This window comes from Zonotrichia leucophrys, chromosome 4 (genome assembly GCF_028769735.1).
Source record: "Zonotrichia leucophrys gambelii isolate GWCS_2022_RI chromosome 4, RI_Zleu_2.0, whole genome shotgun sequence".
NCBI classification, from domain to species: domain Eukaryota; kingdom Metazoa; phylum Chordata; class Aves; order Passeriformes; family Passerellidae; genus Zonotrichia; species Zonotrichia leucophrys.
The window spans coordinates 25,202,929-25,227,637 of record NC_088173.1 but is presented as its reverse complement, the minus strand read 5'-3'; the positions used below and the strand labels follow the sequence as shown (position 1 = coordinate 25,227,637).

General features: G+C 42.6%; 1 protein-coding gene across 2 annotated transcripts in view; it reads right to left on the bottom strand.

The window, feature by feature from the left end:
- Positions 1-3,298: 3,298 nt before the first annotated feature.
- The window catches only part of GATB (glutamyl-tRNA amidotransferase subunit B), a 42,030-nt gene continuing 20,619 nt past the window's right edge, over positions 3,299-24,709 (bottom strand). The window contains exons 6-13 of one of the 2 annotated variants that reach the window (XM_064710856.1): positions 22,015-22,128; positions 20,864-20,948; positions 20,459-20,503; positions 18,383-18,572; positions 11,836-11,969; positions 11,367-11,445; positions 6,015-6,149; positions 3,299-3,755 (exon numbers count right to left, since the gene is read on the bottom strand). In XM_064710856.1, the coding sequence (XP_064566926.1) occupies positions 3,627-3,755; positions 6,015-6,149; positions 11,367-11,445; positions 11,836-11,969; positions 18,383-18,572; positions 20,459-20,503; positions 20,864-20,948; positions 22,015-22,128 (911 nt within the window). In that variant the 3' untranslated portion in view covers positions 3,299-3,626. The remainder of the gene's footprint in view (positions 3,756-6,014; positions 6,150-11,366; positions 11,446-11,835; positions 11,970-18,382; positions 18,573-20,458; positions 20,504-20,863; positions 20,949-22,014; positions 22,129-24,709) is intronic. The other variant, XM_064710857.1, reaches the window with a different exon arrangement.

The window sequence follows — 24,709 nt, the reverse complement described above, 5'->3', positions numbered from 1 at the left end:
CCCACACTGTTACAATACAACGCAGAATGAATGGCACTTACATGTTGAGATGTTTAAGGCGAAAAAGAGCATGGTTATTTTTTGACTTCAATATTTATAGAATTCTAAAGGTGACTGTGGATTGGAGGATGTAATTGTTACTTCTTTAACTACACTGGTTAAACCCGCAGTTTATCAATTTTTTCTTTTTCCAGAAAGTACTGCAAAACAATCATTATTTACATGAAAAGTGCATGAGAAACTCTATTACAAAAATGTAAATATCAGAAGGCTTAGAAGAACTTTAGAAGCACAGGGTGACACCCCACCATGGGCAGGGACACCTTCCACTAGAACAGGCTGCCCAAAGCCCCATCCAACCTGGCCTTGAATGTTTCTAGTGATGAGGCATCTACAGCTTTTATGAGCAACCTGTTCCAGTGGTTCACAGTAAAGATGTTTTTCTTAATATCCAACCTAAACCTGCCCTCTCTCATCTTAAAGCCATTCCCCCTCGTGCTACCACTACATGCCCTTGTCCTTCTCCAGCTCTCTTGTTGGCTCCCTTGAGGAACTGGAAGGTGCTGTAAGGTCTCTCCAGAGCCTTCTCTTCTCCAGGCTGAACAGCCCCAGCTGTCTGAGCCTGTCCTCACAGGTGAAATGTTCCAGCCCCCTGATTGTCTTCATGGTCTCCTCTGGGCTTGCTCCAACAGATGCCTGTTCTTCCTGTGCTGGGACCCCAGAGCTGGATGCCGCACCGCGCGTGTGGTCTCACCTGCCCTGCCCTGCTGCCCACAGGGCTTGGATGCAGCCCAGGACATATTTGGCCTTCTGGGCTGTGAGTGCACGTTGCCAGGTCATGTCAAGTTTGTCATGCCCCAGCACCGTGAAGTCCCACTTCTTTGCACAGCCCCCCTTCTCAAGCCTGTCCAGATCCCTCTGTATGGTATCCCTGTCCTGCAGCGACCATGCCATAGATTGTTGTCATCAGAGAACTTGCTGATGCATGAGGGAGCACTCAATCCCACTGTTCTTGTCACCAGCAAAGATGTGAAACAGGGCAAGGCCCAGTGACAACCCTGGACAGTCCCGCTCATTACTGGCCTCCATGTAGACATCAGAATAATGACTGCAGCTCTTTGAGTGCAACCAGCCAGCGAATTCCTTATCCCCTGAGCAGTCCACCCATGTCTCTCCAGTTTAGAGATAAGGATGCCATGCAGGACAGTGTCCAGTGCTTTGCACAGGCCCAGGTGCATGATGTACTGACACAGACTCTACTCAGAGAGAACCTGGCTGATTGATGATTTTTAACAGGTTTTGCACACATTAATAAAGTATAATTCCATAGTAAAAGAGTGGCTAAGAAGAATTAGCCCATAGAATTATCAGTAGTAGCCTTGCTACATTAATTGAGATGCTTCCTTCATCACCTTATTACTCTTCCAAGTACATTGTTGGTTTGATTTCTTTTTAAAAGGCACCCACTGCAGCAGTGGGGAACTCAGCAGAGCAGCATCCAGCTGTGCCACAAAAAACACTAACCTTTGGAGGACCACCTCTGGGAAAACTGTGTTTTTTCTAAACTGAGTGAGGATCTCCAAGATTCAGGATTTCATGGAGAAACCATTATGCCTTCTTGTTTCTTGCTGCCATGGCAAGGATTGAACAGAATTCCAGTAGTTTTGTTGTATAATCTAAACCTTTATTGACTGAACACTTACAGAAAACTCACACCACTAAGTAAAAATGGTAGCTTTTGCTCATGATGTGAAAAGTGATAGTAGAGGTCTTAGTGTGAAGGTCAAATTACATGGAAATCCTGGGCATGGTGTGATTTGGGAGTTTTTGGAGGTTTAGGCCTTTTGCTTGGCTTTTGAAGGGCCACAGTTTTTGACTACAGTTGTGTTACTGCTTTTTATAAGCTGTAGGATGATGTTTGAATTGTAAAGGTACTTTTTAATGAATAATTGATATACATTTTATTCATTAAATGGATTGAAAACCAAAGGAGTTTTTCCCTTCCAATGAAGGAGTTTGCATTTGAACCTCAGGCAATTTGTACAGCAATGTCCTCCTCAGGACACAACATCAGTACTGCCACTCAGGAGGGAGCACTGCCATCAGCCTACTTTGAACTAGTGCTGCAAGCACCACATTTGCCAAAGGTGACTGAAGTCCCAGGGCCACACCTGCTGCACTCCTGTGACAATGTCTGCCCTGCAGGCACATCCTAAAGAACAATTCTGAAGTAGCTGTGAGGCCCAAGGTAGGTGTGATCTTTAAAAAGTATGGCTTAGCAGTCTCCAGGAGGGATTTAAGAACTTCAAGCATCTGGTACTAAATGGGATTTATTTCCCCACTACATGAAAATTTGACAGGCTCCTTCTTGTTGCATTTCCTGTTAATGGCTCAATCAGCAAAAGCTGGTTGGGATGGGGAAGTTTATTCCAGATCCCTGCATTTCAGTGATTACTGAAAGCCAGGAACTGAAAAACAAACTGTGTAAAAAACCCAAAATAAAAACTACCAGCACAAAACACCCCTTAGGATTAAGTAGTGCAGAAGGACTGAACCCCAGCTGAATCCAGCTCAGCCAACTGCATGTTCCATTCCTAAGCAGTACAGTTCCAAACTGCATGATCCAAAGCAGTACAGTTCCAGATGACAGGAGAAAACCACGTGCCAGAGAAGCAGCAGCCCTGGACATTGGGTGTGTGTAACATGGGCCCAAGTTCTTGCCTCCAGAGGAAAAAAAAACCAAACTGGAGCTGGGGCTGTCCTCTTCAGGGCCAGGAGCTGGACTCCAATAATCAACTCCAGCTATTCTGTGATTCTGCTTGTTCTGTTGTAGGTTGTACAGGGCTGCCTGTCCATCTGCTGTTCTGAGCCTGTGATGCCAAAATGGGATGTGACCCTCAGAAGGGCTCAGGTACACAGCCCTCAGGCACTCCTCAGAACTGAGAGCAGGCACAGCAGGTATGTGGGTGCAGAACTGGGAGAAGGTGAGCAAACAATCTGACAGGGTGAGATGCCGGCACTTCTGTTTGTGGCACTACCCTTAGGCTCACAGTGAAGCAGCTCATGGCTTCATCCTTTCCCCTTTCCTCAGAAACCAGGAAGAATGATAGCAGTGAACTTTTTGTTCCCTTCTCTTAAGGCATCGAGGCACAAGTGGGTCCCTCAATGACTTTTGGGTGTTTTAATAATTGTTCCTGTTGTGCTCACAATGACAGTGAGTTATGGTGTGCACGCCCAGACTGAGATTGTGATCTGAGATTGTGAATTCCCCTTCTCACAAACAGGCAGACAGAAAAGCTGAGTTTGTACCTGCTTTATTGGAAAACTAACCCATGCAGTTTCAGCTCTCTGTGTACTCACAGACACCTCTGGGAGCTTGTTTCCCAGGGCTGTGTGGAAATCACATTTCCAAGTGCCACATCAAAGCATGGGAGATGCAAATGGCTGTATCCTGCTTTTCTCTGGCCCATCTGCCTTTGGCTGATGCATCCAGGGAAGGCTGGGACTTCAAGCTGCTTGAAGTATATCCAACAAGCACAGTGCTGCACAAGGAGACACCAAGGTTCATTTGCAGACAGAACGAAGCACATGCTTCTTTAGTTGCTTGTGTGCTTTTTCTCTAGTGGCTACCCTGACAGCTTCTTCTCTAGCAATTGCTTCACCAGAACAGGATTGGACCGTCCTTGTGTTTTCTTCTGTACCAGACCAATTAACTTATTTAGAACTTTTGGATTTCCTGCCTTTATCGCCATAACCTTTAAAGAAAAAAAAATGCAACAGACACCATTGTTACAGGAAAACTGAACACTTTCACTCATTCCCAACCAAGGTATGAATATTTTTGTTGTTTCGCCTATTGTGATAAAAGACTACATTTTGGATAAAGTGTTTTTTATAAAAACTGCCTTCAGCCTTGCAATAAGCTCCTGCTCTGCTCCCATGAGAGAACAGCGAGTCCCTACAGCATCAGGGCCTTACAACTAATAGAGAAAGCTCCTCTTATTGAAAGAGTCAGAAAATACTTTTGGATTTTACAGTGTCTGCAGCTTGAACAGCAACTTCCTGGAAAAAAGCCAGAGAAGTGAGATGGACTTTCCTTGCTAATAGGATCTACCATTTTACTGAATATAATGTTCTGTTATAACAGGTAATTTGAAGCGAATCAAAATCTATTTGATAATATTGGTGAGGTCCTTCAAGCTCAGATGTAGGTGTTTTTTCTTTCCTTCAAGCAAGGACTCCTTTACAACATGATGATTAATTAGCTGGTAAAATACGACCTCCTATCAGACAGCCTTTGATGCACAATCACCTGCTACATTGCAAGGGCCATGTTTAAAAGCTGAAAGGATCAGAAATTTCACCTTTGGACCTTCCTAAAGGAGATGCTACTGCTGAAAGACAAGCATCTGGCTACTGTTTGTGTGGCAGGGAAGGCATTCTCTGCCTTGTCAGAGTTACTGGGCAGAACACAATCAATGCAATGAAACAGGATGACATATTTGCAGATGTTCAAGGAAGGGTTGCAGACACAGGAGCTATGCACTGTGCCAATACCAAATTCAGATGCAAATACTGCTTCTCATTACAGTATCTGAATTACTGTCAATCTAAAGTCTTCTCTGTTATGTTGCACAGTGGAAAGGACTCATTACTCTGGATCTGCTAGAAATTACCTATGTGGGGCAGAGTGCAGTACAGTCCTGGTCCTGCACTGTCATAAAGTGCTCAGTGTTGGTTTGAGCAGCTGTTTAGAAGCTATTTTGTTCTGAAAAAAATTACTCTCAAAACACATTGAAATGGGAGTGTGCTTATGGACCTTCCAGCTCCTGCACTTCCCAGTCAGTTCTCTCCATTCTCTCCCTCCCTGCCTATGCTTTCATACCAGCCTGGCAATACAGCAGCACTTTTATCAGGCTCTGCAAATGAGTCAAGTCAGATGGAGGTCACGCTGACCTACTGCAAGCTCATTTTATCAAAAGCTCTTGCAGAGCTCTTAGCATCCCCCAATGAGATCTGGAGTGGGCGGTATTGTTCTCAAAAGATGTTAATGTTTTTTTCCAAATGGCAAATGGAGCTAGACATTGTTTATATTAGAAGTAGGCTATTCACTTCTGCTTTTACATTTTTGCTCCAGAGAACATATAAGCACTTGTTTTCATTTTGCTTTTTATAAAGCAGATTATATAGACTCTGTCAAGATCCCTTCCCACTCCTCCCCTTCACGATCAACAAGGGTTTTTTCCCTTTTTTCCCAGCTCAGACCTTGTTAGACTGAGCCACACTGGCTGCTGTGTGTCTTTCAAGGAGATGGGGAAGAGCCAATCATCCCCCACGGGGAAGCGTTTGTGTTGCTGCCACAGCCCAGCAGAACAGCAGAGTGGGCAGCAGCTCTGGAGCTGCTGCTGCTGCCACAGGGCTCTGGCTCCTTCCCACCCCACAGCCACTGTCAGGCAGGAGAGCCAGCAAGGCTCCTCTCTTTGGCAGTGGACAGAGGCAGGGATATGGCAAAAAGTCAGATGCAAGCACAATTTCTGCCTTGCCAGCTCTGATACAGTCTCTAATTCCATAACTAATATATGCCTTGCTGGCAGATAACTTCAGCTCCAGAACAGTTTAACAGTGTTGCCCCAATATCACAACAGATGACATAAAAATCAGAGTTATGTGGCTGGGTGGCAGGGTCAGGTTAATGGCAGTACAGCTGGAGAGGGACAGAGCCCTGCAGTTTTGCTTTCCTGCATTAAAGTTTTATGGTCTCTCAGAATGACTTAGCACATTAGCCAGACTGGTAATTTGTTTTGCAGATCATTTTGTGTAAGCTTCATTTTCAAAAAACCCACTTAGTAAAATAAGAAAGAAGAAAAGCTTGATAATATCTTGGCAGCAGCTTTACTGCTATGGCTCTAGAGCTCAAATGCCATCTAAAGGGAAAAAGAGAGAGGCTATTTTAACCCCCTTTCAGTGCCACGGACTGCCTCAGTGCAGAAAGTTCCCAGCACCATCATAATCACCTCATTTTTGTGTCCATCAATCACTGCCTGGCAGATCTGTTCAAGCTCTTTTTGATCCTGTAACAGTTCAAGTTTCTGTTCTTTAACAATTTCAAGGGGAGTCTTCCCTTCTCCCTTCCACAATTCTGCAAGCACCTGAAAATCACAATAAAAGCAGCAAAGGTCAGTGGCTTGACTTACCAACATTGTTTACATGCAGTATTTCGGTTATGGACCCAAGAAGCCCTGTTTTTGCTAAGAGTGGATTGTCTAAACGAGAACAAACCCAAGATTTAATCATGTGCCTCTGAAATAGCCCTTGTACCTCCCTCCTCTTCTGCCACCTGCACTGAGACAAAGCATTGCCACCTCCTGCACGAGTCCAGGCTAATGGCTGGCAGCATTAGCAGGTGCTGCAGCCTCCCCAGCCCCCCAGTGCCTCTGGGGGCTCCCCAGAGGGGATTGCTGAGCACAACCCCCTGCTCCTCTGCCAGTACTCCTGCTCTTCTCGCATCACTCACAGACCTGCCTGGGAGCAGCAAGGAAATGCATCTCCATGAGCAATGGCTCTGCCGGGAACTGACGATTAGCTGACTATTGTACCAAGTCCAATCCCAGGTAACTCATCCCATTACCGGGCCTTGCCAGCAGGCTGTAATGAGAATATGTATGACAAAGCTGAAGAAAAATGGTGCCAAGCAGAATGAATGCAGCAGCTCCAGCCCACCTATGCATCATCCCCAAGTACTGGACTGCTGGGCAAACCCAGGCCTGTGGAATAATCACTTGTTAATGCTAGTGTTTTCCTACATTGCAGCAGGACTATTGCCCTGGAATACACTTGAGAGGAGAGAACATTTATAAAAAACCAATTTCCTTGGGCAGTCATTTTCTGTATTCCCTTTGCTTTTATTTCAGGGCCGTGGGAGGAGAGTAAGAAAACCCTTATTAAAACAGCTCGTTGTGCTCCATCCTGAGCTGAAGATATAATTGTATATTTGGGCCATTGCTGTGTCCCAATATGGAAATGCATGTCATGTCAAAATTTCAGCATTAAATATTCCCTGTAGGATGAAGAAGAGGCTCTGATGGGAAGACAAGGAGGGGCATCCAAACTGCATGTTAAATAATTTGCAGGGCAGCAAGAGAACTCAGGTAGAATGATGCACATGGGATGGGATCTTAACTACCCCAGCAATTTGCTTCAGCATGACAAATTCCTGGGTACAAAAGACCTTTGGTTAAAGAGTTCTCTATTTCACAGCAAGTATTCATACAATTGCTGCAAGAGGGTATTTGTTTGCCAGTGGCACTCTGAAGCTTTTTATGGGATCTTATCAACTCTTCTGAAGACCTTGTGAGAAGGTGATGACACACAGCTGTATTGTGGCAACTACATCTTAAATTCTTCCTTGAGAGAGGGCCAAAGGCAGATCACAATACTGAAGTACTGATAAGCAGCCAGAGATACAATAGCTATCAGTAACGCTTTCAGATCTTTACACTGAATAAATCAGTGCTGTATATGATGTCTTCTACAAGATCTTCCTTCTAGTGTGATATTTAAAAATCATCATGCTAGTGCTAGCTGGAATAACCCTAGAAATAAATATATCATATCCAACAGAGATGCAGCCTGTCTGCAGCTGCTTGCCTTTTTTGTGATGATGTTTTTTGATTTTTGTGGGGGTTTTTTGTTGTTGCGCTCCATTGCTACTCCTGGCAGCCCTTCTGCTTCTTCTCTGAGGGATGGAGCAGGAAGGTTTCTGTCCCGGAGGCCTCCCAAGGCACCCATACTGTGTGTCACCTGTCAGAATGAGCCCTGTCCTTGCCAGGCACAGCACAACCTCCAGCAAAACACCCTGGACAGTCTAAAGTACTGCACAAATCAGAGTGGACAATGAATAAGCCTTTTCACTCTCCTGGAAAAAGGCAGGGACTGATGCATGGGACTGATATGCATTCAAGCAGGATGCCATGGGCTGCAGGAATGGGAAATCTGCAACGAACAAAACCTATGCAGCCAACCATGGCAGAGTTACCCAGGAGCAACACGTACATCAGGCTGACTTAGGTCAGGCGCAGGACAGCTTGACAGTCAGAGATCCAGCTCTGATTCCCTGTTATGCCTATGCCAAATATTTCCTGGCAGTGAAGAAAGCTTGCCCATTAGAAACCTTGAAGGCACCAGATTTTCTCTGTGACAGCTGCATCATGTGTCCCTTCCCATTTGGTAACAAACATCTCCACTTAGTAGAGCAACAATGTTATCAAGGCCCTTGCTTGTTTACAGGTATGTAGGAAAGCAGAAAGAGATGTGGCCAAGACCTGTCAGAGATGCACTTTAAAAAAATGTGTTTCTCCACTTGGCAAGGAGTGCAAATCTAAAGAAAGCATTTCAGAAAACGATTTCAACTCATTTACACAAACTGCCTGCACCAGCACAGGAGGATCAAATTATGAAGTCTCCAGAGCCAAAACGTGAATCTCAGGCCTCATTTCCATTCCTGAAATCTCAGTAGCTTCTACTATTGATTCTTGCCTGTGTGTGATTAGATTTTAATGATGTTCTGTGGTCTCCACCTATACAGGCTTAGCAGCATTGGTCAAGATGAATTAATCAGGACTTGCATGTCTGGCTGTCATGGGCATCGTATCAAACATTTTGCAGCTGGTGAACGTGCCAGCTGACTGCTGTGCCCCAAGAATGCTCCAACTGGAAACCCTATCTGCAGTGATTTGCTGCCAAGGACAGGAGGAAAGCAGCAGGTAGCACCATTCCAGCAAGTCCTGTGGGCACCTCTCCTTTCCAGGGACGGAAGCTGTCATGTCTGGCGGGTGTCCCTCAGCCTCTCAGAGGAGCTGGGGGCAGGTTGGGTCCAGTCCTCCAGATGGTGTAGTCATGATTGTCAAAGCAGATGGTTCTGTTTAGATACGGGTACTGTACTCATTTCCCTACTATCTACTTTAAAGTAGGGGTGCCAAGCAGACCTATTGAAGTTATTTCTATGTGGGTGACCTATGCAACTGCAGAAGCCAGCAAAACCCGAGGTCTGCTCTGCTCCATGGCCTGCTGGGCATGGATCCCCCATGAACCAGTGACAAGGGTGTCCATATGGAGTTGCTCCAGGATGGCTGTTGGCAGCAGGGACAGGTTTCTGCTTCCCTGGCCCAGGAACCAGCCTCCTCCCATAATGCCATAACTCACAGGCAGGTCTGTTATGCCAGGCATGGACCTGCTGCCAGCCTGGCAACTTGAGGAGCAAGGCCCCATCAGGCAGACTGGTTTCAGCCCTGGGTCAGCAGCACAGACTCCTCACGCTGTGGGCTTCAAAATAGTGCCTCTGGGCTGGGCCACAGGCAACATGTATCCATATGATCCAGGACATGCTCACCCACAGCCCCACGTGCCTGCAGAGTTGGAAGCTGCTCTCCCTTTTGCATAGGCACGCCAGCTTGGAACGGCTTTGGAGACCTCTGGAGTGGGATGCTATGTTTGATGGCAAGTTGGACATGAGCTCTGTAATTATCTACATGGTAATTATGTGAGCACACAGTGCCCTTAGCTTAGCACTGCATCCCACCGCAAAATGCTCAGTGTGTACAGCCAGTGCTCACGGCTTTTATCTGCTTCTTTTACTGCCTTAGACAGCAGACCCCAAACACAAAACCTTTTAAATAATTTAGGTGGTTAACAGCTTCCTGCAGCAAGCACATATGTGTACACATGTCTGTGTGCTCACCCCATGGGACCCTTCCCTCCTTTCCCCCTGGATTGGTGTCTGCCACTGCAGATCATGCTCCCCTCCCCAGGAGCTGCAGTTCATCTGCTGGTGTGTATATATAGCCCTTTCTGCCCTCGGGCATCCAGCGTCTCTGCCTACTGCTGAGAATTGTTATAAACATTTGTTACTCTTCTGACATCCAGGCAACCAAAATACTTTTCTAAATGTGGCAAGGTTTCTGCAGTTTGATAGCATCATCACTGGGTGAGGGCAAACTACTTCGACTTCTGGGTCCAGTTTCAGATCCCTGAGGACAACATGCACATTACAAGGAGTTGGTAATTAAACAACAAATGCATTTCTGAAATTCTTGACACTTCACGATGTGTCAGAAGTGCCTGGCACAAAAATGCATCACAAAGCAGAAAATCCCATAGAAGAGCATTAGTACCCTGTCCCTACCTCCACAAGGATGAGATTCAGACTGGAGTTCTGAAGCTTCCTTTTCAAACACAGACACCAAACTGATGGGTGTGCCACAACCCCGCAGGCAAAGAGCTGCTCTGCATTCCAGTGCTTTTCCTATTAATACTTTATCTCCTTTTTGAAGCTTTTACTTTTCCAATACAAAATTTCCAAACACACATGCCTGAAGCCAGGCACTTAAATCCCTATTTATGACGTCTGTCTTATGCAGCTGGCTATCCAGAGACACAGACCAACTTAATTAAGAACCAAAAGCATCTCCAAAAAAAGAAAACAAACCAGAAAGTTCATTCACAGTTCATTAACAGTTTCACTGATAAACACTGAAAGAGCCACCTAATGCACTTAACTAGAGTATAATAATTACTCTGAAAAGACAAATAATTCCATATAAATGAGCTTGCAACAATTTAAGGTGAATGACTGATTATGGCCCATCACAAAAAACCTCTAAATTTTGTCTACAAACACAGCAGTACTGTTCCCATCATAACCAGTTCACAATTTTAAATATAAATCATCAAGAGCTGCTTTTTCAGACTGTCCTAGGCAAGATGAAAATAAAACAACCCAGCTTTACTTGCTTGAGAGCTTCATGATAGCACTTGTTCAAAGAAGCAAGGATGAAAGAAAGGCCAGACCTCTGTCACTTTTGACTCGGGTACACCAATGCAGAACTCTTTTTGTGACTGCACTTGGATGAATTCTATCCTTTCCCATTGCTAATGCTTGGGAACGTAGACTTTACTGTCCCTAGGAACCCAGTAACTGATACTCTCATCTTAACTGCAAGCCATGGATGAGCTCCCACTGACCTTTCACGCAGGCCTGACTGGAATCGTGACATTGAGATCTACTGTCTGCTCTGTTAAGAAGCAGGATTTATTTGAGTTCAGTTCACATTGTTTAGGTCTACTATTTAGCTTCTGTCCTCTTCTAAAAGTGAATATGCAGATATGTCTCTAAGACTTTATATAAACATGAGGCATTTGCATCTATTATATTTATATAGCATAGATACAGAAGTTGTCCTTTATCAACAGTGTAGATAATTTCCCTTTAAAGCAATCATAGTACTGCTACACAATCATTATAAAATTGCTACACAACTGAAGTAAGCAGCCAAAGATGCAGAGTACAGCAAAATCAAAAAGGTACTTACTTGCTTTGCTGCTGTAGAAGAAATTTCTTTTTTTTCTAGAAGGTTCAAGAGGTCAGCCAGGACAAAGGAACTGACTGGGCTAGAGAAAAAGTGGGCAGAAGTTACCTCAGAGAATAAGGTGCTGGAATGTATCTGTGCTACTGCTGCTTGCCTAAAGATCACACAGTTCAGCATGACAAGCTATTTTTCCTCATGTTCAGTACTAATTGGTAAGGCCTGACTATGCCTTACCATCATCACACTCCAAAGACTAAACACTGACTGCTGCTCTTAACTACATGATCCTCTTGTCTCCCATGTATTTGTCTAACTCCATTCAGCAGGACAGAGCCAAGGCCTGTGCAGGACTGCCTGGAGTAACAAACTTCACAGGGAGCAACTAGAGAAGCTGTGAGCAATGGAGTGACAAGGTACAGTCATGAGAAAAGGAGCCCTCTGTCTCACCACTGCAGCAATGGAGAAGACTGACCTTTCCTTTACTGTAAGGGAATGTTGTTTCAAGTAACTGAGCAGGTCCTTTAGAATCCAGCCGATCACCTTCTTTGGCTTCATTTGGGTCTGTTTTACCACACTTTCAAAGAATTCTGCTAGTCCCTCTTCATTCTGTTTAGAAAAAGTTAAATGTATCAAAGGGATACCGGAGTGCAAACATGATTACAGAATCACAGAATTGTTAGGACTGGAAGGGACCTATAGGAATCACCCAGTCCAACCCCCTGTCAATGCAGGGTCACTTGGAGCAGGTGACCCAGGTTACAATTAACTATACAATTACACTCAGCATATAAATGCTCAGTCCTAAAGTAAACTTCAGCTGTGAATTCATGGCAAAGTCACATGACTTTGGAGTAATTTTGTTAACACAACAGCCAACAATCTTATGCCTAGAACAGGAATATACAGTTTATCTGTCAGCCTGTCTGTTTCAGTGGAACTTCCAACAAATGAGCTAGTAATTTTATCTTAACACCTCCCTAAAACTTGCATTTGGACAGAAGTTTTCTCATCTTTGCAAGTGTTTTATGTATAATACTAGAAAATACAATGCTCTCACAGGCTGTCATGCTACCTTTTACCAAGAAGAGCTTTTTCCTGAAATTGTCTGCAACTACTTCACTCTTGATCTTGAAATCACTTCTACTTATTTTGGCTTGAACTAGTAAGTTTAGCTTGCATTTACCCTTCACAGATATGGAAAGGTCATGTGTAAGAAGCAGGGCTTTATTTTCCATTTTTTTCTGAGAAGCTATGGTAAGCTTTTACACAGCACACTAACAGCTCAGAAGATATGACAGTGGGAGATTCAATTTATAGCCTAAGTGAAATCTGAGATTGTTTTTAGAAGAACCGATACTGCACAGTCTGTTGAATGCTGTGCTGTTTGTCATCAAGGCACTGATGGACTTTAAATGCAGCACAGAACTCATTAGGTTTACTGAAGGCTGAAGAGGTGTGAAGTGGCAGCTCCTACCTTTTAAAGGAGGAATCCAAATCCAGCATGCCACTGGACTTCTGCAGGATGTGCCATAAACACAGAGGAGGACAAGCCAGCTCTCAGGAGCCAACAGCTTAGAGAGAGCCCAGGAGCTATTCTAAGTATACACTCATCACAGCAAAAACATTTCTCAAACACATACTGACTGCAGCCAGATCTCTGAACAGTTATGAGGAAAAAAAGAGCAGGGTAACCACAAAAAGCCCAAGTTCTCCACTCACATCCCATTTGTCCTTGTTTTTAAAGGCCATTTACTGCCATAGCAATACAGAATTTTAGATTTCCTTCTCCAAACTTTCACAACACAAACTTCCAAAAGCTCTGGACACCACATATTTCATTGATAATGATGTATGGCTTTTGAGAAGACTGCAAACTACTGATCTCTGTTCTGTGAAACAAAACAAAATGTACCTAGATTAACATCAGTGCTGTAAAACTGGTGTGACAAAAATCAGACCCATCCCCTTCACCTTGAGACCATGACTGAAGAAACCAAGTTCTCAGCCTGGGAAACCACTGAGGTCTCTTCTGAACCAAGGTAAACTTTCTAACTCCCACTAGTTATCTATCTGACAGACACTGACATAATTCTATTCTTCTCCCCTATTCTAATTTAACTAGCAGTTACTCTCTAATCAAATTATGCAAAACTAAGGCTAAATAGACTAGAGGAACAAATTTGACTTAAAAAAAAAAGCAAAGGAATTACATGATTACCAAAGCACAGTAAACTTGATTAAAAACTGTGTGTGTTAAGCAGAATTCCTAGAATGATGTATTGCCAAGTACTGTACTCTTTCTAATTCACCTCAGGGTTCAATAGCACAAACAAACACTCATTATTTAAATAGTGGGTTCCTTTACACAGCAACGATTGTCCAATCTAGGTAGGAAAAAGTGAGCATGTCTGAATGCTGGGTTCTTTACACATGCTGCAGAAGCTTTTACAAACATTCCAGGCAGAGTAGGTCTAGCTACAACATTATGCACAGGCAAATAATGTCTGCAGATGCCACACGTCTGAATGCAGCTACACAGCTCAGACACAGCACGTCCAGCACTTCCATCATGTACAGGCTACAGAGTGTATCCCTAGCAGTGGGCACATCCCAATTTCTGTGTTCTTACAGCCTGGCTGGAGTTACAGTTCTGATCCTGCTGCCAGACCTCTGAAAAATGAAGGACAAACATATGCAGCCTTTGCATTTTAATCAGATGATTTCCAGGCAGCAAATGCAGAGAAGCCCAGGAAAACTCAGGGAGACACTTACATATGCTACCAAGTCTCTGAACCCCATACTCAACTACTTGTGCACACATAATCAGAAACATTCCCCAAAATTCCCTTGCATTTCATTTGGGGTTTTTAAAGGGACTCTCATTTTCTGTAGCCAAAGAGAAGGAAAACCCAGGAATGCTAGACTGAAATGAGTACGGCAGAATGTCAAAACATCAGAATGACTGACAGAAATGAAACATTTTCCTTGTTTTCTTGTCATATTAAAAAAATACAGAGATAACTTGATTAGCTTTAGTTTTTAGATACTGCACTACTTGACTTCAATTTGGTTTACATTTTGGGAAACTTTCTTCCAAAATTCACTCCAACTACCAACATACTCACAGACCTGTCCGTTGCGGCAAAACTGAGCTGAAAACTGCACGCTCCAACAGGATTTACAGGAATGCTGACTGCCTGTTCTCTCTTCATTCTGAACTTCATTGAAAGGAAACCAGAAATCTGGAATAGCAGCATCATGTGTCTAATCCAGGTCACTCCGTGCTTCCATTACACACCAAATATGCTGTAATTTATTCATGTGAGTCTCACTGGCATGAAACCTGACATACCAATATTTCAATCAGATGCAAATTTCTTTCTTAAACATGGTTTAAAATTATGATTTCATAGCAGTGAGATGCAAAAAACCCTAGTGGTGTAGTGATTTCAGGTACCTTTTAAACAAATTTAAAACAATACTTTATTTTACAGAATACCAGGGACATTGGGACTGTAATGCAACTTATTCTTTTAAAGACCAGTAATGTTTCCCAAAGAACTAAAGAAGAAAACTGCTACAATGTTCACAAATAAAATGTAATTTGCTGCTTTGTTATTCCCATTTTCACCATCACAGTTCCTACAATAACCAACTGTGAGGTAACAACTGCTGCAAAAATGTACAAGACTTTCAGGGGAAAAAAAGCCCAGAACATTGAGGCAAAAAGCAGACCGGTCAAAGAAAGTTAAAACTTTTTCCTAAAGCTTCTTGTAAAATGATTTGCATTCTAAAATAAGCATAAGTTCAGCTGCATACTAACATGTCTGAGAATGGCAAGGCATGAAACAAAATGGTCAAAACCAATTTCTCCAGCAACTCACTTCTGACTGTTTGAAGGAGTCACCAATGTGATTGTTCCACCAGGGCAATCAGCCCAAGTGGAGCAGCCACTTTTATCTGAGTAAGCAGAAGACCAGTACATCCACAGAAGACTTGGAATTCCCATGGCAAAGGAAGTGATCAGACTGGTTTTTCTCATGCTGTGCTGTGACAATCGATCTGTTTTCTGGTTGGACCTCAGCATGCATTTTGAAAATGAAGCATTGCATTAACACATCAATACATTAATGTCTGCATTAATACATTAATGTCTATGCCAATATAGCTTATTTTTTTACTCAACAGATAGCAAGATGAAAATATTGTAATACCATAACTGGCAAAGTTGTCAGAGATCCTTCTTGACTGATGTATTTGCCAGCTTACCAGTTTACAGAGCAAAACAGAAATTGCATGAAGAAATTGAGTACCCAAACACCATGGAGTGTACATGGCTCAAAGAATTATGAATAAGAATAATTCTGCATGAAGAAAAATCAGAAACATCATTTATTTCTGAAATTTATATAAAACTGCCAAAAATGAAGGCATTTACCCATAAGGAATTTCAGATATGAAAATATTAATAGGGTACTTCTTCTCTTTCAGTACATCCTGTAATTAGGCAAAGGAGGAATCTCAGTTTCTCAACACCACAGTATGTACAGGCAGCTCCTGTGTATGAGCACAAAGCTCTGGAAGCAAGCTCAGGAGCTAGCCTGCATGCTGGAGTATGCGTGTTGGATTGCAACTTTGGCACAAAATGCTTTCTCTATCAAACTGGTGCAGAACAGACTTTGCATTTTAGAGCCATTCCTCTACAACTGCCATTTATTTAATGAGCACTCCTGGGCACTCTAACCTGAAAGAATGCTCATTAGATGTGTGCATCTGGCCCTATCAGCAATCCTGTGCAGCCTCTGATGCAAGCTGAAGGCAGCGACGGACACGGCGCTTCCCGATGAATTAAGGTTAACGGGTGTCCCAGAGCACAGGCAAGCAGCTCTGCTGGGGAGTGAGCAGGCTGACATTCTAATGCACAGTAAAGGAGACCTGCAACAAAGAATGTGCTCGCTTCATGCATTCAAATGGATGCATTAGCTTATTACAAGCTGAATCCCAAATTTCAGCTTGGAGCTCATTAATTGTCTTTCACGTCGCAAAAAGGAGAAGGGGAAAAGCAAAGGCAATAAAGGATTTCAGAGAACAGCTGAAAGAAAGGGCAGTTGATGAGGCAAATATAAAGGGCTAGTTGGCAGAGATGACAGAAGCCACCCATACCAGCAACTTAATACCCACAAAAGGTGGGCTGATGCCAAGTGAAAGGAGTGGGTGCCCTGGGCATGGCTGCCATGGAGTTTATGTTCTAAAGAGGGTGCCATGGTTTGGATTTGTGACCACAGCAACACTGACAACACACAGGTGTTTTGGCTACTGCTGAGCAGCTTTCTTTCCCACAGCAAACAGACCAAGGATGAGCACAAAGCCAGGTGGGACAGTCTAACAGCCAACCCCAACTGGTTATATATTCCCTGCCCTGCTCAACAAGGAGGACTGAGGGAAGTGCATTTTGGGGGATGTAGTCAGTGTCATTGGCTGCAGACTAGCAGCACATCAGTCTACTTGTGGAGTGGTGAGTGATTTTATTTGCATCATTTTTAGGTTTTCCCCTACTCTGTTCCTTCACTTAAGTGCTTTTCTCAAACCATGAGCCTTACTTTTATTTTTCCTAATCTCCTCCCTGTACTACTGGCTTGGAAAATGAGCAAGCAGCTGTAGTACTTAGCAGCTGGCAGGACAATTGCACTGAGAGGAAGAAGTAGAAAAATTCAGAAAAAAAGGATGCAGGATATCTACCCTTTCTACTTGTATGCTTAATTTAATAGGTTAGAAATATGGGAAAAAATGCATGCATGAACAGGAATGCTGGCAACAAAATCATATTTTCCAGCTTATACAATGAAATAGAAAGGTAAGAACTGCTGACACCTCTCAACACTGTGACTGCAGTCTTGTGACACTGATGAGAATTATGACTCACCTGCCCACCACACAGTCTGCAACTCACTAAAATGGCACAGCAGCACAAAAGCAGTTTTCCTAACAGCTTTCCTCAGAACACAGAATCATTTTCTTCCTGTAGATTCAGCCTCTGTACAAGTGTATTAAATTACAGACATACAAAGAAGGGATATGAGGTAGTTATGTGCACTGCTCTCCCTTCATTTATAGTCAAAGGAAAAGATCTCCTCCAGAGGACAATTTAAAGTACTTACAGTTCTGCTCTGAATCTCACTCTGAAAACGCCCTTTTCCTTCTGTCTCCACTAATGACAGTGGTAACCAAAGTGGGACATTCTCCTAGCTTAGCTGGGTATGTGAAATGTCTAATCTAGGATGAGTATACTAACTCCCTCCCCAGAGTTACCACTGGCAAAGAGAGATGACAGTTTGCATTTAAGAAGCTCATAGTCCTCTAGAATAATTTTGGAAGTTATGAGATTTTGCTGTCAGTTCCTTATTTGTAACAGTATTTGCCACAATGTTTCCCTTCTCATCCCCTCTTCTGAACCTATCCCTGGTAAACTGCACTATGAGGTCAAAGTTGATACAGTGCAATCATTTGGGATATTTCCCTAAGAATAAACGTGGAGGGAAGGAGGGGAAGTGTTTCCAATAATATGGAAGGTAGGTCAAGGAGCATATGAAGCTGAAAGATTTAGACTTTGGATTTTGATTCATGTTCATTAAATACAGTCAATGTGCCCAGCCTTGCAGCAGGCCCAGAGCTCAAGAGCTGACACTTGCAGACAAGGGACAGTATCCAGAAGATGTACATTTGTTGCAGTCAGTCAGTCAGGGGTGCAGCAATGTCTAGACAGACAAGATCAATATTAAGTACCAGTTATCTGACTGCACTTTGCATGAGAAACACTTCTTGGCACACTGTGTGTGGTTCATTTTTTCCACCATTCTATGTGTATGGCTCCGTGGTACAAAGCATGCATTGGACACACTTCCAAGTTAGAATGTTCATAAGGACTGACAGCTGGTTAATATGACATTTGTAAATCTTTTCAAGAACCATGCACCTTTGAAGTTTCTAGGCTTATTTTAGCAGTTGATCAATAGACCTACCAATAAGGTGAAGCTGTGTTCAGGAAGAATCCCATACTGTTCAACAAGCTTTTTCCTCTTCACACTGGGGAGGTCGGGAAGTCTCTCATGAATCCAATCAATATTTATCACTTGCTGATGGTTCATATTAGCTGGCAAAGATTTTGCATCGTACAGAATCAATGGGGGAAGGTTTGGCTCTGGCATGAACCTAGTAAAAATGAAGAAAAACTCCTTTATAATTATTTTCACTGAGAAGCTAAGCAACAAGGAATAACATTTATATCTCAAGTTTTTACTTCCCTGAAAGCTGTATCACCCTTTCAACTAAGCAAAATATTGAAAATTAGAAAGCTGGTATATCACTGATAAGTAGAAAGAGATCAGGCCCCAAACTGATGCAAAGCTTCTCTTTCTTTTTCCTTCAGCAATTTTCCACCAATTGCTAAAGAGTTCATAATACAAAAGGGGTAATTCAAACACTTCTGCACCAAAAATAATAGTAAGTCCCAATAGCACCAGTAAAAGATATGGAAACAGCCCACTCTTTTTGGCATCAAGCATGAATTACAGACCTGGATAAAAACGGGAGTGGGCTGGCAGGGAAGAACTTGGATTGACAGCCAGCTGCCAGGAGTGATTTGGGCAGGTTGCAACCTTTTCCAGCCAAACTTCAAAAATCTTGATGAAATCTCATGCTGTGCTAAAAGCAAAGTTACTGTGCTCAGCAGGGTGCTATCACAGAACAAAAGGCTCCCTTAAAGAGAAGGCCAATTCAAATGACTCAAATAACTGCGATTGAAGCAGAAACTTCACTCTTACATGATCAAATGAGGGGTTTGAAACCACTAGAATAAAGGGCATTGAGCTATAATGACTTCTATTTAAAATCTGCCTAAACACAGATTTTAAGATTAATGTATAATGTGCAGCACTAAGTTACAAAAACCCCTAAAAAACATAGTTTACAGCTCAATACTGTTAATAATCTTAGTACTAGTAATAATCTTTATGGTCATTTTTTGAAATATCTTACACTTATCAGTTTTGTCTAGGTTTTAATGAATTTTCTTTTGCATTTTTTCAAATTAGTCTTTTTGAATAAGCCTCATGCCTGCCCCTACCATAAAAGGGAATTCATGAAATTATCACTGCTGTATTTCTACAAAAAGACAATCTAAAAAGCAGATTTAAATTCAAAGTTTGTGGGATGTTTTCATAATCGTTGCTCTGCTGTAGCAAGATCAGTGGTAGACTAAAAGATCTGACAGGAACACAGAGCTGACAAAGCTAAGAGGCTCTGGAAGTTCTCCTGTTGGAAGGTGAACTCTGGGATTAACAGGAAGCTCTCCCAGGGATGCAAAGCGAGGGAACTACCGGGAGGATGGGCACTATGATGGCCCCAAGCAGCTGTGCTGCTGCCTTACAGTGTTGCCTCAGTTCCCAGCAGCATTGCTCTGCAAACAGGACTCAAGCCTTGTCCCCTCAGCCTCAGTTAAATCCTTCAAGGGTGACTTTATGGTTCAGTGTTTGTCATCGCACACTTGTGAAAGGCTAAGTACTTAGCAAGGTAGCACCTTCATTAGGTCTACAAAGAACTTCAAGGTAGAAACCTGCCTATGAAATGCTGACACCTTTCAATAGCAGCTAGGATTTTCAAACAGTGCTTGTGATCTGTGATCACAGAATCTAAGCATGGAGAGGCAGGGCTGAAGCTGAAAACTGCTTCCCTCTGTATTTACTTAAAGCAGGTGCAATGCTCAACTCAGAAATTCTGATGTTTTATGTCAGGCATTCTTAAGAATACACTTATACTGGCCATACAGTAAACCTTCAACTTTCCCACTCTGAGCTGAAGTACTCCCAGCCTAGTCTTTGGGAAAGGTCCAAGGGTTTTACCAGAAATGAGACACAAATCCAGATCTGAACTGCTCAGACTAGCACTGATTTTGATAGGTCTCTGCCCCTTCCAGTGGAAGGCAAACTTCCAACACATACTCATTGTACTGACTAACCTGACATCCTTATTACATTGGCTACACTTCAGAAATGTAATAAATTTTCAGTTTGTCTAATGTTAGGTCATTAAAAAAATACCTATAATCCTGTTTTCCTTCTTTGTCTCTCATTGGTACTGTGCACCTAAAATAAAAACAAAACAAGATGTGGTAAGAGATACACCACAGAGTTAATTTTATGGCAAAACCACAACCCAAAACCTTTGCCTCGTGAAGATTAGGAGAGCCTCTTAAAACCACTTCAAAGAATAAGTGCATGTAAGAGAGCCGTCATTTTCACAGACACTGCTTGATGCAGGACACAATCCATTGTGAAAAAGCCTCAGCCTTAAATTACTCCCTAAGAGGAGACTATACTCGTGAACATTAACTTCAGAAGACACAAGTTGAGCAGCACTATATTACAGCTCCTGATCATGTCACTAGGTACATGTGGGCACTCAAAGGCAGCTATTCCTATGTTCCTCTCAAAATAAAAACTCACCCAAGCTTGGAATCAAAGGCTCTCGTTTCATTCAAAATTGTCCCTCCATTTTCAAGTTCTTCAATTTGCCTCTGTATTTCATAGTCTGACAGTAATAAAAGAAAAAAGAGTAAGCTTGTTAGACTAGACTATTAGCTTTAGTGCACTCCACTATTTCATTTTTCACTGCTACGCCATAACGGAAGACTTCGTTGTTTTAACCTTAATGAAATCAACAGCAGTAGTTATGGGCAGAATTATCAGTCACTGTCTCTCTCTCCAGCACTGCTTCTTTCTCTGTGTGTTTTCCTCATCTGCTTTCATTTCCTTTAAATGGAAACCATTTTCTCCCAGGCACTGCAGTCCAATCATATATTCCTGGTGACCTTGCAGTCACCCAGTTCAGTTTTCTTTTGGAGAAGTAACAATCGGCTTTTTTTTCCTCATACCCAAGCTGCATCTGAACTTCACAGACATCACACACCATACTCAGTGGAAAGCAATCATCTCCACTGGAGGACAGAAAACCACTGCTACCGTATTTTAGTCCATGCTAGGCACTGAACCACCTGCTTCATTCTTGGAGGCAGAGGTTTTACAGCAAAAAACCTGCAGACTAACACTCCTGCTCTTCCCAGAGTATCCCATACAAAGATTAACTCTGTCAGGGAGCAGCAAGAGTGGGGCTGCTCCATAGAGAGGGATAGGCCAGGAGTGAAGGGTGGCCAGAGGCCAGGCCATGCCCTCATGGTGTGATGCAGTCCCACGAGTCTGAACAGAGTGAGCAGGGCAGGTGCCACCAGCAGAGTCCTCTGACAGTGCCAGTGGAGGTGAGAGGATGAGCTGAGTCCAGGGCCCATTCAGGGAGCTCAGGGAGAAGCAGAAGGAGCTAAGTTCTAGGAACAAGACTACAGAACAGATCCAAGGTCCTTCAGGAGCCAGGACTGCAAAGTGGCACACCTGTGACACAGCCATTTAGGCAAAGTCTGAAGGCCCCAGCCTGAGCCTAAATGGGACTCCTGTACCCACAGGCAAGGCACATGGAGGAGACACCCAGGTGAAGTCTGTCAGGGCATTTAAGGCAAATTACTGCACTCAGGAGCCTGACATATTTCATGTCAGACCCCATAAAATACCTACAATGCTTTTGCAATGAAGCAACCATCGTTTACCTATTGCTTTTGCCAGAAATCGTATGCTATTGATATTCTTCACTTCAGTCCTCACTCCATAAGGCTCTCCAGGGTGATGCACAGAAACATTGGCATCCACTCTCAGCTGACCCTCTGTAAAAGGAAATTTTATTAACAGAACAATCTGCCCTGTACACTAGAGGGCACACTAGATTAAATTCATTACACTAGAGCTACAAACCTTGGCATGCATTAATAAACTGCATGTTATGTGCAAAGCCTTAATAGCAGACTTCTCTATGTTCAGAAAGGAGTAACAACCACTTAATCATAGCCTTCTGTATGTGATTCCATCTCAAGGGACTGCCTTGAATCATTCAAAATAGTTTTAAATCATTGCTCATAATTCCTCTCAGAAAACTGCATGATGCAGTGCAGCACAGATCCTCTAAGCCATACAGTGAAAAGAGCTTCTGATTCACAGATCTTAAATAAAGGGCAGAATTAGACAAGCAAAGTGGTGGATTGTGAGCTTCCATTCCTCTCAAAGCAGCACAAAAATACCTTTTGGAATTACAATTTGATGGATATATAGTACCCTAGCATGGAACACAAGAACTTAAGGTTACGTTGAACAGATTTACTAAGGTGTTCTTGGAAATTTACAGCTCAAGGACAAAATGTGAGCAGCAGTGGATTTTTTGGTAATTTTCTTCCTCCCCTTCAGGAAATTGCAATCTTACCCCCCAAAATATCCCTGGCTGCCAAAAACTGTACAAAGTTTTATATAAAAGCATAATGCACTCTCAGTCCAAAATGGATCAATGTCCTTAAAAATTTTTAGTGACTCAACCACAAGGAAATAATAATTGTATCTTTCTAAGTATTGTCCCTCTAAAGACATCTCTTCTGAGAAGAAAAGCCTTGCCACAGTTATCAACTTCAGGGAATACACAAACAGGAGAGGTTGTATTACATCCTGGAATCTTAAGAAACATTCTTTTCCCCATATTACACACTGAACACCTGTAGCCTTTCCCTGTGGTTTTTTTTAATTCATTTTTTATTTTACATACAGATAAAAAGAAACAAATGCCTACTGATTGGATACATTATAATACTGTAGAATTATAAATGAGAGTGCAAAATGGCTCAGAGTTAAAACTGTGAAGATGCTACAGCTTCAGAATCCCTTCTGGTCAATAGATTTAAACTGACTGACGAGGCCTTGGTACAATTTGTAAAAACAGGCTGGATGACAGCACACTAATTTCTTCTGTCTTCACAGAGCCTTGTCAGACATGCAAATGAGACAGAGATGCTGGAATGACCCAACATGTCTTTCAAGGGAAGTGTTTTGCATGTGCTCCCTCTTTGGGGTGAAACTTGTACTTGTTCCAAACGAGGAATAGCCTTGTCCTGCCCTTGCTTCATTTGAGATGTGACCTGTTTCTACTTGGATGTAGGCGTCAGTGTGACCAGACAATGAATTTAATCAGGCATGAGCAAAAGACCCAGGCTGCAAAAGTTCCTAAAAGAAAAAAAAACCCCACAAACAAAAAAAAAAAAAAAACAAAAAAAAAACCCCACAAACAAACAAACAAAAAAAACCAAGAAAAGGCTTTTTTTCTTTGAGCCCAGCTTACTTTTCTTTCACTTTACAATGAGAGCATCATTTCATCTGTTTGTTGTTAATGAAATAACATCTGATAAAACTGAGCCCATATCTTCACTGTACATGCAAAAGCCCCTAAAACCTTCACTTAGAAAGAAAAAAAAAAAAAATCCACATACTTTTATAGCTACCTTTCCTGGAAGAAAAGTATTTCCAATACTGGGATTCTCATATAAAGTCAGAAATCTCCTTGCAATAAAAGACACCACAATGCAATTCCAATGGCAATCTTAGGGCCAAATTCAGTAGTGAAAAATGATTGTATATATGTTGGCCCACAAAAGCCCTTGAAGAAGCATCCAAACTGGCTGCTTAATACTGACAACTGTGCCTTATATGACATGTGGGACACTTGTGTGAGAAGAGATTCAGAGAAATAGATAATGCCTAGCTATTATTATTTCCCACTACATTAAATTAAAGTTGCATCAGTAGCCAACATTTATTGGATCCCGTTTATTGTGTGATGCATAGACCACTCTGACTCAGTTTTCCAGGAGATATCCACTTGTATAATGGACTGAATTTGTTGCCAGACAGTGAGGCCAACTGTCACAGGCAAAAATATAGCTTACACTATGAACACTAATAAGCAGCTGCTAATTGTGGATGTGTGTGAAGAGGATGAATGCCTGAAATCACTTTTAAATTCTTAAGCAATGTCTGCTGTATGCTACCTGTAACCATGTGGTAGTTGTAAATTTTGGTAACATTAAGACTGAGGAAAAGTGGCATGATCTGAATCTCACAATTAATGAAACAGAATCACCTGTGAGGAGGCTGAATGCAGGCTATGCTTCTGCACATCACCTGTTGTGAAAATTGGAGCCTTAAAATTACAGAAAGAGCTGGTGTCAGAAGCAATGTCTCCTGGAAGAGGAAGTGGCCTCAGAAATATAGGTAATCCTGGCTAAAATTAACCTCAGCACCCATTTCTGTACATGTTGTTGTTTATTCCATCTCATCCATGACACCAGCACAAGTTTACTGCCCACATCAACTTTACGACTAGCTGAGACCTGACACTTAGAAGATGATCCATGCTCCCACTACTTTGTC